This window comes from Exophiala oligosperma (assembly GCF_000835515.1).
Source record: "Exophiala oligosperma strain CBS 72588 unplaced genomic scaffold supercont1.58, whole genome shotgun sequence".
Taxonomy (NCBI): Eukaryota; Fungi; Ascomycota; class Eurotiomycetes; order Chaetothyriales; family Herpotrichiellaceae; genus Exophiala; species Exophiala oligosperma.
Window position 1 is genome coordinate 1 of NW_015622875.1, and position 14,511 is coordinate 14,511.

The following is a 14,511-nucleotide window of genomic DNA, read 5'->3' on the forward strand; positions in this document are numbered from 1 at the left end:
CCTGACACTATGCCGATGGCAATGGAGTCGTCAACCATCAGTGGAATGAACATGGCTTCAATGTCGATGGATACAGCATCGATGCCTGCGATGACAACGGAAGCTATGTCCATGAGCATGCGGAAAAGGTCAGATAACACTGCAAGCCCGTCAACGGGCACTGCCATGTCTGATATGAGTGCCATTTCTTCGACAATGACTTCTATGGCGATAATGGGATCATCTACGGCGTCGGTGGGCACAGAGGACCGAACCATGAGTACCATGGCAGACATGCCGCAAATGGCTTTGGGCCCACGCGGTTGCAGCCCACCCATGATGTTTAGGCCAGGCTTCAATGCGAGTTCACTTCCACTCGAAACTTGCACGAATACTACATCGGATTTCTTCACCTTCACCGCGGACGCATCTCGTGGCTGGACCGCTCTACATCTCGTCAATGCTGGAGCTGTCAGCAGACTCAGCGTCTCGTTGGACGGTCATTCCATGTTCGTGTATGAAGCGGATGGACTCTATGTGACTCCTCAAGAAGTTCAGGTCTGTCCGCAGCAACTCTTAACAATGATTCATGTTAACCTTCGGGCAGGTTCTGCACATCTCTATTGGCCAGCGGTATTCCGTCATGATACGGCTTGATCAAAATCCCGGAGACTATTCTTTTAGATTTGCAGCTTATCCCTATGGTGACATGCAGCAAGTCATCGAAGGGCAAGCGATACTGTCATACCAGGCGAGTCGATGACACCGGGCAACGTGATATTATGACTAATTCCTCCAGAATATGACCAACAATACTAACATGACTATGATGAGTGACCTGGTCTCGCCGTGGATGCTCGTCAACGGATCCGCCACATCAGGGACTGTCGAGCTTGACGACCAGACACTTGCTCCATTCACGGGCAACACCGCGCCATCAGGGGCGGCCACCGTTACTCGACATTTCGCAATCAACCAAACAGGCATCGTGACTTGGGTGGCTAACAGGGAACCATTCGCAGAGCCTGCTCGGCCTATTATCTATGGGAGCGTCTCTGACGGCTGGAATGCAGCCACTACACTTTTTACCCCTGCCAACGCTACCGTTGATATTATTATGAAGGTCGCGAATGATTCGATGGACACGGTAAGTTCGCCAATCCGTTTGAGTCAACGTCATAGCAAGTTCTGGCTCACGAGATATCATTTGCAGATGGGCCATCCGATGCACCTACACGGCCACAAATTCTGGTTCCTCGGGGCCGGCGAAGGCGACTTTCCGTTCGAATCTGTTACTGATGCACCCTCGTCGATGATCAATCTCCAGAATCCGCCATATCGCGATACCATCGATTTGCCGCCTTCGGGCTGGGCAGTTATCAGGTGTGCAAAGAGGCTGTTCGGCGGATCACTAAATTTACTAACGTTCTTAGGTACATCACCGACAATCCGGGGGCATGGTTGTTTCATTGCCATGTGCAATGGCATCTTGTGGTAAGTCTTATTTCACCGACCGGTAGACACTCTCCTGAATTGATCAACAGAGCGGCATGGCTGTGGTGCTTGTTGAGAACGAGGAACGAATGATGGATATGGTAGGATCTATCCAGAATGCGTTCAACAATCCAGCAACGAAGAATTCGCAGGCGGAAGGGACTTCTGCAGCCAGCACCCTATCTGGTAATTGTCCTCGCCAATATCTTAGCTTTCTATTCTCGCTGCTGTTGCTCTTCGTTCTATTGTAAAGGGACCAGGCGGATGGCATCAATCATTCAGCATGAACGCATCTCCATTGCATTCGATCCAGAAGCTTTACGGAGGATTCAAAGAGATCTGTCGGCGAAGCGCCCAATAAAGTTCTATTCGAAGGGGATCGTACGTCCGCTGGATAAATAGTAATGCAGGCGACTATAGAGATAGAGCACTTACTGTAAAGCACTTTTTGGTGTTGAGGAAACAGTCCGATGACCTTTAATTTTAAATTGAAGTCTAGAATGAATGCCTTTGTTCAACCTCTCCTTGATAATTTGAGCCACGAATGACTTGATACTTTCGACCCTGTCAGAAGGTCACTTCGCCTGCCTGCGTCTATCCCATAGTTCCGGTATTTGTGTGCTCCATGTGACCAGAATACACGGCAATCCAAATGATAGCAGACGGTTGATCTGATAGAGAACACGGTCGGAGGCATGGAGGACTGGGTGGCCGCGGCCGATCATCTGTCGCCGCAATGCGCTTGAGCATAGCCAAGCCCCAAGCCTCGAATACGATTGCACAGCGGCTGCGACATTTGTGCGTGAAGAGGCGAAGCAGGCTGATCGTGCATATGTATGAGCAGACAAATCGCTAGAGTGTTTTGGATCTTCTACATCTCCAACCTCCTCTTCCTGTATCCGCCCTCCTTGACCGAAAACTTTCCTCCTCAAGCAGGACCTGATCATCCAAAGAGACCTGTCTCAATGTCATTCCGTGATCCTACCAGACCACGCCACCACTATCGAGAACCGAGCAATCCTTCACTGAGGACGCCATCGCAGCTTGATGATCCTAAAGACGATCATATCACTTACGAGGACCTGGGTAATTGTGATGGTACGTTAGAAAACAACCAGACTCTAGAACAGTTGCAGGCAGACACAGGTCTAGATGCTTACGTTTGTCGAGCCAGGAACCCATCCATTCAAGCCAACGCTCGTAGCGATTAAAGGGATCGTGTTCGATGTTTCTCGAAACCCAGCCTACGGACCCAATGGACCTTACCACGGTATGCAACTGACTTCCTCTACAGTCCTGGCGAGAGAAAAGGCCACATTCTAGACAATATCTCTCATGGCGGCCTCCCAAGCGTCCCTCCCAACATTGCGCTGCGCAGTGGTGGAGAACACATCCAGCGTCTTTCTGTCAGAGAATTGATGTAGTTTGCTTTCTAGTCTACGCGGGCAAGGATCCTTCCCGTGCCCTGGCAACATCCAGCCTCAGCCCTGAAGACTGTGTTCCCGAATGGCATGACCTCGAAGACCAATACAAGACTGTCCTTAACGAGTGGTATACTTTCTTCACCAACCGATACAAGGTTGTGGGCAAGGTACGTCATTTTGGTGTTGACGGGAGAGAATCGCAAGGCAATCTTCTGCTCTTTTGAATTCTACAGAGCGATCCCGTCTTATGTGGTGGAATAATGATCAGTGGTAATGGTGCACGTGAGGAGGGATACCAAAGTGCCCAAGCACTTTGCGTTTGCTTGTCTTTGAGTTGAGGTGGAAAAGATGGATTGAGGAAACCCCCCTTCGAATCACGAGCTTTGACTAACAACCCATGCCTTTCCAGGTTGTTGGCGCCCACAATTCGTGATTCGGTGTATTGGCCCAATTTGTCGCACCAGAGCTTGATCATAACTGGCTTTCAGGAAGCTTTCGTTGACTTGCAAGGTCGAACGATAAGGGGACAATTTCGGGAAATGAGAGAAGTTCTAGGATAGAGTTCAGCGGTACCGACGCAGTCCACTTTGAGGAGCATGCAGTCTCGATTCGTAATCTAGCTGGAGATCTCTCGGATAGCTGTAGCAAGGCACCTTAAACAACACTTTGTGGAATATCAGACATGGCGCATTGCAACCTGGGCTTCAACTTCGATCGAAGATTGGGGACGAGGCATTGCAGACTCAGAGTTCCATTTCATTGGCTGTGCGCGACAGCGGAGTAGTCGTTTTGGCCGTAGAAAGATCGACCAGCCAAGAATCATGAAGTCAACGCTAAAAGGCGCACAAATCTCGCAGCTTCATGATAGGACAGCGCCAGCTCTCCTTGGTTAAAGGCATGTGGTTGAACTGGTTGTTGGGAGGTTACTAGTTCGTGCCTTTACGACGCGAATGAGACAATGAGTGATAAGAAGCACGTCTGTAGACAAGGATGATCGAGATTTGTCAAGGCTTGGATGCTCCGAGATGAGCACGTCGTTACTGAACGCCCTATTTATAGCACTTGCAATGTTGATGGGGCAATTTGGGCAGTACAATTCCTCATATTTGGAATTGTACGCTGCGATCGTAAAACGTGTGCCCTTGTTCTTTAGCGTGGAGCTCCTCAAGGTCAACGACAGTGGCACCGTAGCCTAAGTCCTCAATCTTAGTAAGAATCGAATCAATAGTTGAACGATTGTTGAACTCGAAGGTAGCTACTGTTTTCCCACTAGGTCAACATTGACCTCTTGGACATTGCAAAGCATCAGGCCATAATGGCTAGAAAGGCAGCCCACCAGGGCAGGACTGTTGACGTCATCGGTCCCTTGCGGTAGGCATCAGCATCCAATACGAATACAGAGCGTTGCGACCCGCAACACGTCACGCTGCTTGCTCCAGAACCTGGCTCCTTGTCGCTAGGATGTCACTGCCGGCGGAAGCAAGTCTTACCATGAGAGAGGTGGTATTTATCAGCCCGATATCTCGATGTGAAGGTCGAGGAAGTACCTTTCTGTGGTATCGCCTCTCGTAGAAACCGCTGAAGCACTAACGATGGCATTATGCCGAGTGATGACTCCTCTCTTCCTCTTGACAGTATTTATATCCTATTCCCTTGCTGCACCATACCTCAACGGGACCACTAGGACATACTATGTGGCGGCTGTGGAGCAAGACTGGGATTATATGCCCACTTCAGTCACACTACCAAGTGCATTAGAGGGACACATCAGCTGATATGGGACAGTGGTATGGACATGCTGAACGGTGTGCCCATCGAAGACTCTCCGCAAGCCGCTGCAGTCGCAGGTCAGAATGGGCAAAGAATCGGACATGTGTACAAAAAAGTCCTTTTTCGCGAATACACTGACGACGGCTTTACCATCCAAACGGCCCGTCCAAGCGTTTGTCAATCTCGGACACTGGATCGCGGCGACGAGGTTACTGATCTAACTTCATAGTGGCTCGGCATGCTTGGTCCGATTATCCGCGCCGAAGTCGGTGACACCGTGAAGGTTGTCTTCCGCAACATGGCGTCCCACAACCACACAATGCACCCGCATGGATTCCGTTATGCAAAGAGCAGCGAAGGAGTCTCTGATGCCATGCAAATGTTTGATGGTAATGCTGTGCCACCAGGGGACTTGGACGTATACATGGGAAGCCCCAGGTAAGGTGATTTCTCTCCTTCGTGGTGCGGACTAATGTGATATCGCAGAACGTTCTGGCCCAGGCCCACTGGATCCTCCGGGGCTTGCTTGGACCTATCATTCAGACGCTGCAGGTACTCAAGACGTATTCAGTGGTCTTGTGGGTGCTTCGATCATCTATCGTCCCGGGGAACTGGCAAAACATACTTTAGATGTCCCAGCCCCTCCCGGCTCGAATCTGATCGAGGAAGTACTGACGCTCTTTTTGATCGTGGACGAAAATCAATCGTACTATATCGACGAGAACACGCTTAACAGGACCAGTATTTCCGAAGGCCAGCTTCAGGTAAACAGAATGGATGCCGGCTTCCAAGAAAGCAATCTGAAACACAGCATCAATGGTTTCATGTTCGGCAATCTCATGGGCATCAACCTTACTGTAGGCACTCAGGCCACCTGGCATGTTGTATGTGATCAGTTCGCCATCATTAGATGATGGTACGAGGGCTAATTAAGTGTTATAGGAAGCGCTGGGGAACGTTGTCAATGCGCATACACCTCACTGGCACGGGAACACACTGATGTGGGCACAGCAGCGAATTGATATCGTAAGCACGTTTGGACTTCTGCGCAGGACCAGAGGTACGCTGACTATGCTCACAGATTAGTGTTCTACCTGCACAAACAAGGTCATTGGTCATGACGGTTGATAACCCTGGCTCCTGGATCCATCACTGCCAAGTTCTCAATCATCGTGATATGGGAATGATTTCCATGTACACGGCAGGCTGAATTTCTTCATGTGGCATTTACAGCGATGGAAACTGACGCCGTTACCCTACGGCCTACCGACCTAATATGGAAAATTTCAAATTCACAATTTAATCCGCAGGGAGGAATGAGGAACCATGAAAGCCTTAAGCACATTCTCTTGCAGCAACCTTGGCTACTAAGTTGAACGCACATTGCATTACAGACCCTGCCGGGACTTGTTGAGCTTTTAATATGCACGGCGCATCATCTAGACTGGCACACGGAGGAGGACACACTCTTTAATTCAGATTTAAAACCATGCCGATATAGGTAGCCAAATGCTTGGTTTGCTGTTCACAAAACTGATTGCTGCGCTCGGAAAGTAGTGATGGATGGATCAGCACGAAGTATGAATAAAAGATCACGAAATTTATTGACACAATAGGGGAGGAGCTGAAAACAGGTGAAATTAGTGAGACACAAGACATCATATCTTGCATCAAGTTGAGAATCTTCTCCGTGCGTTCCCCGGTTTTTCCTGATCCCCAAATTCGGAGTAGCACCTATTTTGTATGTGGTCAAGATCTTGATTGAGCACTCTGCCGGTGCAGGACGGTGCAAAGAGAACACGTCTTAATCGTCCGTCTCCCCGTGGACAAGAGTCAGACACTTGGGGTACATGACGCCGTTCAATCAAATCCGGGCTCGTCATCTGTTAAAGCTTCGACTAGCTCAATTTTGCGAAGTCTCTGGAACGTCTTTGGTCAAGATGACAGTAGTATTGAGGTACGAGATGGCTCAAGGCGCTATCGCTTCCGGAGATGGGAGCCACAGAAGCAGCATCGAGCACCCTGTACAAGATACATGTCAGTGGATATACGATACCACTGCTTACTGCCTCATAGCGCTCAAGTTCCAGCCTCTCGTGGATCAAGGGCAAAGCAGGGGCTGAAAGAGGAAGTTCATGAAGAGCATTTGGCAAGACGATTAAAGATAAGCCGTGATACTTCAAGCATTTTCCTGCCATTCTTCTTCAATGGCCGTGGTGCAATCATGGAAAAGTCTCCAATGGGGCTGGACCTAACGCTGATGTGCAGCCCGCTACGCCAGAGTCGAATTTTAACGTGCGAGTTTCTCCCAACGATCTTGCAACAAGACTCCCGGATGGTAGTGAAGGTAACATTAATACAAATAAGTACGATCGACAGCACGGAGCTTCCCTTGCATAATTCTTGACAGCCATCTACGATCACTCATTTTACAACCGCTTGTTGTTCAAACCATTTTGGATAAGACAATGGCCATAGCTAGCTCATTATATCTTTTGTATTCCTGACGTGGCTGGTTTATGCTTCGATCTCATGAGTTTGGCATTTCTGATCCTCTTCGGTAGCAGGCAGCACGAAACCTTCGTGGGTTTCCCATTCTCGTCTTTCTCTGCGCATGTCGCTTCGAACCCAATGTACACTGATGCACGCCCAAACGGTAGCCCAAAGGAAAGGCACAGCCCAACCTGTGATATGTTAGCCTTTGCTACCTTCGCGGGAGACCCGGTACGCACAGATGCCATACGCCACTGTTGCGGGTATCGAGTGTACCACAGCAATTACTGTGAGTGGCGTAGCAATTATTAGAGCCGGGATAGACCAGAAGAGGGATTGGTTATACATCATTTGGCGGAATCGTGGGCTTGCGTCGTAACGGGCCGCAAGTGCTTCTCGATATGGTCTTCCCGCGTTGGCGTTGACTGCTACTACATCTTCGATGAAGTAGTATACACCAGGCTTCACCGGCTCCCCCTTGCCTGTAGAACTGAGGCGGAACGGCGCTTTCCAATGATGCACATTATAAAAGGTGAGCAGGCCCGAAACGCCACCTAAGGTGTATAACAAGGACGGCGCAGGCATGCAAAGAACCCTTAGCCAGACGATGTGTGGAGCGCTTCCAATAATGAATAGTGCTGTGACCGCGGTTATGGAGACCACTGATGCCCATGTGACCACATCGAAGCACCAGCGACTGTTTGTCCCTAGTGGCCGGTAGAAGCTCTCCTTCTTGATAAGGCTCAAACTCCGGATGGCAAACTCGAGATATGTGGGACCTCCCCAAACTGTTGTGACGACGGCGAAGGTGATCCAGTTTTGGACGTCGCCGCCATAATAAAGTCCGTAGTAAAGGGCAATAGGCACAATACATGCATCAATCCACATCACGAGGACGATGGCGGAGAGTCTGAAACGCCGGCCACCGTGACGCCAAGTGAACGGTAACTGCGGAAGTAGATGTGGATTCTGCTTGTAGTATTCTTGAAGGGTACTAGCTCGTCGACGAAATTCCTTTTTCGTGGCAGCGCGACTGTCATAATACGCTTCTGCTTGAGCGCGGTGTATGCTATCGCACCGTTCAGCTCGGTGGTGGTCGGCATGAGGGTAGCAAGAACTAGGGCTTGCCGCATCGTTTATTGTAGGCTGGAAAATGACCTGGCCGAAGCCACTGGGTGATGTGGAAGAGTCTGGAGGGACAATGTTTCGACCAGGACTCAAGGGTGTCGATACATGCAAACTGGGACGAAATGGGTCGTCGACCGGCCCACTGCGGGATGTGATTTCAGGCATGATGAGTAGTCGGTAGTAAAGAGCTGAAGGGAAAAAAATACGTTTCAGCAGATGCTACAGACTCTCACTTTCAGGCCACTTAATTCAGCGACTAGTTACAGGATTGATTGAATGAGCCAATTTAAAGGCTTTCATTTCGTCAACCCCTCGATTGAAGTCCATGATGCAGTACCTTTTGGCCTGGGGCTAAACACTTGTACCAAGCCTGGTAGAGGCTCCACCGGTGTGAGATAGGCCTGCTCCTTACTGGCCGCCGGACAATTCCAACGCATAGGCGTTTGATTTGCAGCTAGCCACAACGGCCAAGAATACGCAAAAAAAACCGCAGTAAATCACCACAGTCTCGGCAAGCTAATCCAATCAAGTCGAATTCCCCTATTTGTATTATGACGAGGTGCCGGTGACAGATATGAAATACAATTGACGTGGATACGTATCGCAAGAAGTTTGCAGAATGCTGGCCGTGGCAACTTCGAGGTCAAACAGCGTCGGAAAACGCAGAAATCCCTCATTTCGTGGTCCATCATACAGTACTTCTTAGCGTGGGGCTGACCACTTGTACCAAGCTTGTAGAGGCAACACTGGTGTGAGAGGTAAGTCTGTTCTAACTGGACATCGAAAGGGATTGCAGCTTGCCACAAATGGCCAAGAATACGCAAAAAGCATCGCAGTGGATCGCCACAGTCTCAGTAACCTAATCCAAAGGAATCGAATCAGACAGATAAAGCCTACATCCAGATGCACACAATGTCAACGTCGTCCTTATCGATGGACTCATTGCCGATGGATATGCCCATGAGGCCCATGCTCAAACGATCCTGTCACTCAACAATAGCAGCAGCAGAGTAGACAGTCTCAGGTATGAGCATGCTGCGGCCGCCAGGAGCCACCACGTCATTGGTGGCCACGATGTCAGGCATCGCAGACACATCCACTCTGGGACCTAAAGCATGCAGTATGCAGATGATGTTCAGGCCATGCTTTAACGCGCGCTCTTTCCCACAAGAGACTTTTAAGACTTGCACAGGACCGTAAGTACTACTTACCAAGATGCGAATGCTTTGCAATTTTACATCATGCTTGGTGAGAAAAGGGTGAGCCAGTGCCAATCCTGCTGGCCCTCGTGATGTCTACGGGGCCTCTCACCCATCTGTAGTGCGTACAGGCGTCGAGGTCCCCGTAACTCCCAAAATCAATTCACCATGCTAGGTCGGGATTGACGGGATCAGAAGAAGCAAAGCTCAAACGGCTCCTGGAGTCCTGTCGTTGGTTGACTAGGACACAAGCTGGAAGCGAGCACCGGGGTGAAGTGCTGTGGAGTGCCGCAAAAGTGCCACCATTTCCTCATTTCACGCGGAGCAGGGGAAAAGCCACGACAATCACAAATATGATGCAAGAGAACATGATGTTTCTCCGGACATGCTTCAATATCCGTTTACCTCGGGGACGCCCTGCATCATCCACTGTGGTTTCAACACGCTCGGGCCGTCATCCGTCTGCTCCGATAGGCGGCAGATACTGGTGTGAGTTTCGACAGTACGCTAAGGATGACCAGTACAGTATATTTCCCGGATTCGAATGCGCACTTAGAATTCCGTGCGACCCGTGCAACTTATGCAATGAGTGCAAGCGAGCGTTGATGGCCCTTCAAGTCCTTGTAGATCTAGAAGAACGTCTCTCAGCAATTACAGTCCAGCTCCGGGCTTCCGACACACCAATCAGCTTCTAGTTCGTACTCTGCGCTTGTTGTAACTCGTACGTCCTAGCCTTCTCATGATTCGCAACGGCATGTGCGGCATGACTTATACAACACATGGATCGAGCTGCGGGAGGGTGATTTGCTGGAAACGTTGAAGGCCGACGAGGTCATGCCGAAGTGGTTTGACCTTCTGCTGTTGGGACAGTACGTTTACGTTCTCAACAGGTTCCTCCCAGCTTGCCAACAGACTCGTGCCGACGACATGCAGCCTGGGTGCCTCTTGCACTTCCTACCCTCAAGTTTGTCCAACCATTGCTCAAGTATGGTGCTGTTGCCATCACGGACACTGTGGGAATAGCAAAGCTCTTGTACAGGGACTTTCTGGGGTATATACACATTCCAGAAAACGGACTCAGGAGTCTTGCATTACCCTACTTTGGGGCCTGGAGCTATCGGTGTATTTACATACGGATGAACATATGCAAGCGAGTGTTTATGGAGAGGTGGCAGCAATGGGAGTATTGCTACGCAGTGCTCAGAGTGGCTATTACTGCTGCCCTCCTCGCCTTTTTGGTCAGAAAAAAGACAGAAATGTATGCCCAGTGTCCCGTACAACGAAGACAACATCAATTTCTGGACATCACTGTCGTCTATCGTTCATACTGTGGAGCTCACCCTATTCAACCTTGCATCGAAACCTCTTAGAGCGGAACACGGAAAAAAGCGTTTAAAAACAGGACGCCAATGACGAAAGTGAATCTTTCCCTTCAGCGCCTGGCGTAGCGACAACTGTACATACGGCGTCATCATTACATCACTAGGCATCCGTGCTAGGTACATAAAAATGGCTTGTTACCACCTCGATAGTCTTTCCAATCTCAATCCATCCACCACGATCATCAGAACTTGAAAATAAACTTAGTACTCAAATTACAATACGCAAAATCTCTCAATATGGCATGCGGCTGTGGACCTGGAGGCGAGAAATGTCCCTGCAATGGGCCAAAATCTTGCACCTGCTCCCAGAACTGTCAATGCAAGGATTGTGGGGTACGTGAGAAACCTGATCCTTTTTTTGAAGAAAATAGAATTCTGATCCCGTGCGAAGAAATGAAAGGATGTTCTCAACGAAGTGATTGCTGAGAGATGTGGACTTGCAAAGCAGAGATACGTTGGTCGCTTTTGCTATGAAGCAGCACCGCAGAGATGGAGGGGAGGAAAGAAGATGCCGTTTTATTCACAGAAAATTCCCCCAGAACACTTACTCTACACTCATTAGCATCCTTACTCCCATCATTAGTATAAATGATAGTGGTTGTAAGGTCCTGAAAATCATCAAAACTTTATGTGAAGCCGAATTTCACTTCTGGATGAATGAAATGCTTCCGTACACCACAATTCATACCACAAACCACATCTTTGGCGTAGCTTTGCCGGCTGGCTGCCGGCCAATTTTGTGCGGCTGCCATTGCAATGGCCTGGATATACTGGCGTCGCGTCACGGTTGTTGTAACATTGCTGATATTACTGATTAGGATTAAGTGCACACCAGGAATGGTAAGCTTCTAAACGACCGTACCGGTCAACATTACTCTGCTAGAAAACTCGCATCCAACCCTACTCGGAGCTTTGTTGAAGCAATCTCTCCCTGTACAATGATCCTGTCAGTAAGGATCTGAAGAAAGGCGACGTCGATGAAGCTGCTGCGCGCAACGGCGCCCCGCAGTAGCGAAATCGGCGATTCGTTGCGGCTTTTGTGCGTATTTCTTGGCGATGGCCATGTCTCAGCACGTCCCGTCCTAAAAAGCTTGCCGGATATGCACACCAGTCATCGACTCTAATGGCATCGCTCAACCTGATGACCTTTCAACATACACTACATATATTAGTAGATGATCTTTATCACGGTACTAGTGAGGCGATATGCGCTCCAGCGTTCCGCAATCTGTGCTTCGGTCAGGCACGTCAACAAAGACCCAGTTCCCTCCAGGATAGGCATTGTCCCACGTTAGATACAATACCAATAGTGGCGGATTTATTGGCTTCATCGTCCCTGACCTGCAGCCGCCTAGTCTCTGGATTCGGACTGAATAGCGCTCGTGAAGAGTCTTGAGGCTATTGTGCGGTGCTCCTTCCTGCAGCCCAATCAAGGAGGGAATCCATGTTGCCAAGTTTCCGCTAGTTCACGCATGGATTTCTGCAGCGAGTCCATCCTGACAAGTCGCGCCATTCAGTGGCAGATTACGCAACAGGGAAAGAGCTCAGAAGGACTGGCACCTTTTCATAGAGCTACGTATTTGCAGATCCATGTGTTTTAGTCCCAACTCAAAAGCTGTGCCAATGTCAATTCGTCGGTTCTCACTCCTCGCTACCGTCTGCTCAAATTGTATTCACTCCGGAATTTTCTCAGCGTGTATAGGTCTGTGTTCAAACCGGAGTCCGTAGGTCCAACGGAGCGCCACGCATCCATACATAGCCTTGGCCAGCTCGTGAATAGGCGTACGGTGGTTTTTTGGGCCTTCGGACCATGGAATCCCTACTCTTGCTGCTTGATTGGTTCCCCCGCATAATCCAACGAGTCTTTGCGCAGGAGTCCTGCTCATTTATTCTATGCCGTACCCCCAAGCACTCTTCCTCAGCCAGCAAGTGCTGGGCCCAGTGTGAGTCAGTCGATGACACGGCTGATGTTTGGAAACTTGCGTCTCGACCATGGCACCTCTACCGGGAACCTCAAACACGGGGCCTCCCATCTTGTCCACTTTCAACGCGACCAAGAGCCGGATTCCCATTGCTAGCGAGACTTCCATGTACTGTGTGTTTGACCGAACCACTTCCAGTAATTCAGTCACGTCTGTCGAAGCAACCACAGCCGCGAAGGCGAGGAGGATGGCATCGAACCTGAAAACCCCTGTCGATCCTTTACCACCAGCAACAACTGCGCTTGGACTATCGACTAGCTGTACACAAGATAACTTCGGTGCATCGAGGAGCTTGCCCACCGACTTTGCCAGCATGTTCAATACTAGCTCTGAGGCTGTTGACGCCTGTGTCATTGCTACCACGACTGCAACACATGCAGGGGGCGGCTGTGGGTCCGTTGCTTCGGCGAGACAAAGAAGTTGTAGGGGGATACCATGCTCACCTGCGCTTCAAGCTGCTGCTGCTGTGCCAGTTGTGGTTGCTGTGCTTGCCACCATGACCGTGCTATTCTTCTGCATACTCCCAAGGTGGAAGCATTGGAGAGCTGGAGAAGCCGCCAAGAGAAGTCCGGAAAAGAAGTGGACTAGACATCTGCGACTGTTTGCTTTCGACGCTGAGCTTCTAGCAGATGGTCGCCTCTCCAGCACGAACAGTATCAGGAAAGAAAACCGTGTGAGAAGTGGCCAAAACACTGTACACAGTGCTTTGCCTCGCAGACAAAGCGTCGAAGACGTTGTCCCTCGATGTCACTGTTCTATGAGCTCTGTTCAGCCTGCCAAAACACGGAGCAGTTTGCTATCTTCCGCGGGCCTTCGCGCCATGGCGGCGACCCAAGACCACATACAAGAATACTCGACAACCGCGACTGCTCCTCCAACCTACGCCGTTGCAACTGGCGAGACCCCCAGAGGCCCCGATTCCCAATCCCGCTAGCACATATTTCCTCGCAATTTCGAGTCCTGTCGGCTCTGTCAAGAGTTGCGAAGTCAATGCCCCTCTGATGAGGATGCGAATTCGTAGAAGACCAAGTCGACATGAGTGTGCGCTTACGTGTTTCGGAAAAGGGGAAGGCACAAACACAGATTGGTACAGTGCGGAAATGGTCCTCGTCTGCAAAAGACGTGTAAACAAACCGTTAAGATCCATCAGGTTGAGTTTTGACAGCCGGATATATCAGCAAGTCATCAAATTATACTGTTAGCATAGCATGAGCCGGCGGAGTGTTCAACGCCTTCCGAACCTCCGACACTGTTGTTGGACAAGTTAAACGCTTCTCACATTAGCGGCTAATTATCGGCCTTATTCCATCCTGTGGGAGGCAGGTTAGGGACCCACTGGTGCGTCTTTTGTGCGTATTTTCGGTTTCGTATACCCAAAATTGGCTGTCGCTGGGTCGCTGCGAGAAATGGAACTAGAGTCCAGCAAGGATGCTGTCATAGCAACGCATTGACGCTTCCGAGGGATATGTCGCCTGCGTATTCAACCGGCCATGCCATGGACAGATAAAAGCTGGGCAGCACAGTGGAGCTTCTAAGTGTGCTACACTCGCCAGCCAGCAAGGGTCTTTACTTGCCCATCCTCGCGTGCTTGGTATGACCCTGATCGAATCCCATTGGCAGGCCGCTTTCCGCGCTACTCTAGCTCTCCTGCCTTACTATT

The 14,511-nt window shown here is 50.0% G+C and overlaps 6 protein-coding genes across 13 annotated transcripts; 5 read left to right on the top strand and 1 right to left on the bottom strand.

The window, feature by feature from the left end:
* On the top strand, window positions 1-1,995 carry PV06_11737. Of its 4 annotated transcripts, XM_016413452.1 has the most exons (6): window positions 1-537; window positions 587-730; window positions 779-1,126; window positions 1,193-1,362; window positions 1,413-1,473; window positions 1,524-1,995. In XM_016413452.1, exons 1-6 carry the CDS (start codon window positions 10-12, stop codon window positions 1,722-1,724), a joined length of 1,452 nt encoding a protein of 483 aa, XP_016256150.1. In that variant the 5' UTR covers window positions 1-9; the 3' UTR covers window positions 1,725-1,995. The 4 variants fall into 4 exon arrangements, with proteins under 4 accessions (XP_016256150.1, XP_016256149.1, XP_016256152.1 ...); XM_016413451.1 differs by having other exon boundaries at window positions 779-1,362; XM_016413454.1 differs by having other exon boundaries at window positions 1,413-1,995.
* A 267-nt stretch (window positions 1,996-2,262) lies between these two features.
* PV06_11738 lies at window positions 2,263-3,729 on the top strand. Of its 4 annotated transcripts, XM_016413455.1 has the most exons (4): window positions 2,263-2,571; window positions 2,648-2,743; window positions 2,910-3,064; window positions 3,307-3,729. In XM_016413455.1, exons 1-4 carry the CDS (start codon window positions 2,310-2,312, stop codon window positions 3,328-3,330), a joined length of 537 nt encoding a protein of 178 aa, XP_016256153.1. In that variant the 5' UTR covers window positions 2,263-2,309; the 3' UTR covers window positions 3,331-3,729. The 4 variants fall into 4 exon arrangements, with proteins under 4 accessions (XP_016256153.1, XP_016256155.1, XP_016256156.1 ...); XM_016413457.1 differs by having other exon boundaries at window positions 2,648-3,167; XM_016413458.1 differs by having other exon boundaries at window positions 2,648-3,064.
* A 617-nt stretch (window positions 3,730-4,346) lies between these two features.
* PV06_11739 lies at window positions 4,347-6,514 on the top strand. 2 transcript variants are annotated; one of them, XM_016413460.1, is made up of 5 exons: window positions 4,347-4,839; window positions 4,897-5,105; window positions 5,154-5,551; window positions 5,610-5,693; window positions 5,749-6,514. In XM_016413460.1, exons 2-5 carry the CDS (start codon window positions 4,997-4,999, stop codon window positions 5,875-5,877), a joined length of 720 nt encoding a protein of 239 aa, XP_016256158.1. In that variant the 5' UTR covers window positions 4,347-4,839; window positions 4,897-4,996; the 3' UTR covers window positions 5,878-6,514. The 2 variants fall into 2 exon arrangements, with proteins under 2 accessions (XP_016256158.1, XP_016256157.1); XM_016413459.1 differs by having other exon boundaries at window positions 4,347-5,105.
* Window positions 6,515-6,977: 463 nt separating this feature from the next.
* On the bottom strand, window positions 6,978-8,591 carry PV06_11740 (uncharacterized protein). The gene is made up of 2 exons (XM_016413461.1): window positions 7,400-8,591; window positions 6,978-7,351 (listed from the first exon to the last, which is right to left on the bottom strand). Exons 1-2 carry the CDS (start codon window positions 8,451-8,453, stop codon window positions 7,185-7,187), a joined length of 1,221 nt encoding a protein of 406 aa, XP_016256159.1. The 5' UTR covers window positions 8,454-8,591; the 3' UTR covers window positions 6,978-7,184.
* A 2,443-nt stretch (window positions 8,592-11,034) lies between these two features.
* On the top strand, window positions 11,035-11,717 carry PV06_11741 (uncharacterized protein). Its single transcript, XM_016413462.1, has 2 exons — window positions 11,035-11,202; window positions 11,261-11,717. The coding sequence occupies exon 2, from the start codon at window positions 11,340-11,342 to the stop codon at window positions 11,685-11,687; it is 348 nt and encodes a 115-aa protein (XP_016256160.1). The 5' UTR covers window positions 11,035-11,202; window positions 11,261-11,339; the 3' UTR covers window positions 11,688-11,717.
* A 997-nt stretch (window positions 11,718-12,714) lies between these two features.
* Window positions 12,715-13,987, top strand: PV06_11742 (uncharacterized protein). The gene has a single exon (XM_016413463.1). It carries the CDS (start codon window positions 12,862-12,864, stop codon window positions 13,783-13,785), a length of 924 nt encoding a protein of 307 aa, XP_016256161.1. The 5' UTR covers window positions 12,715-12,861; the 3' UTR covers window positions 13,786-13,987.
* The last annotated feature ends 524 nt before the right edge of the window (window positions 13,988-14,511 follow it).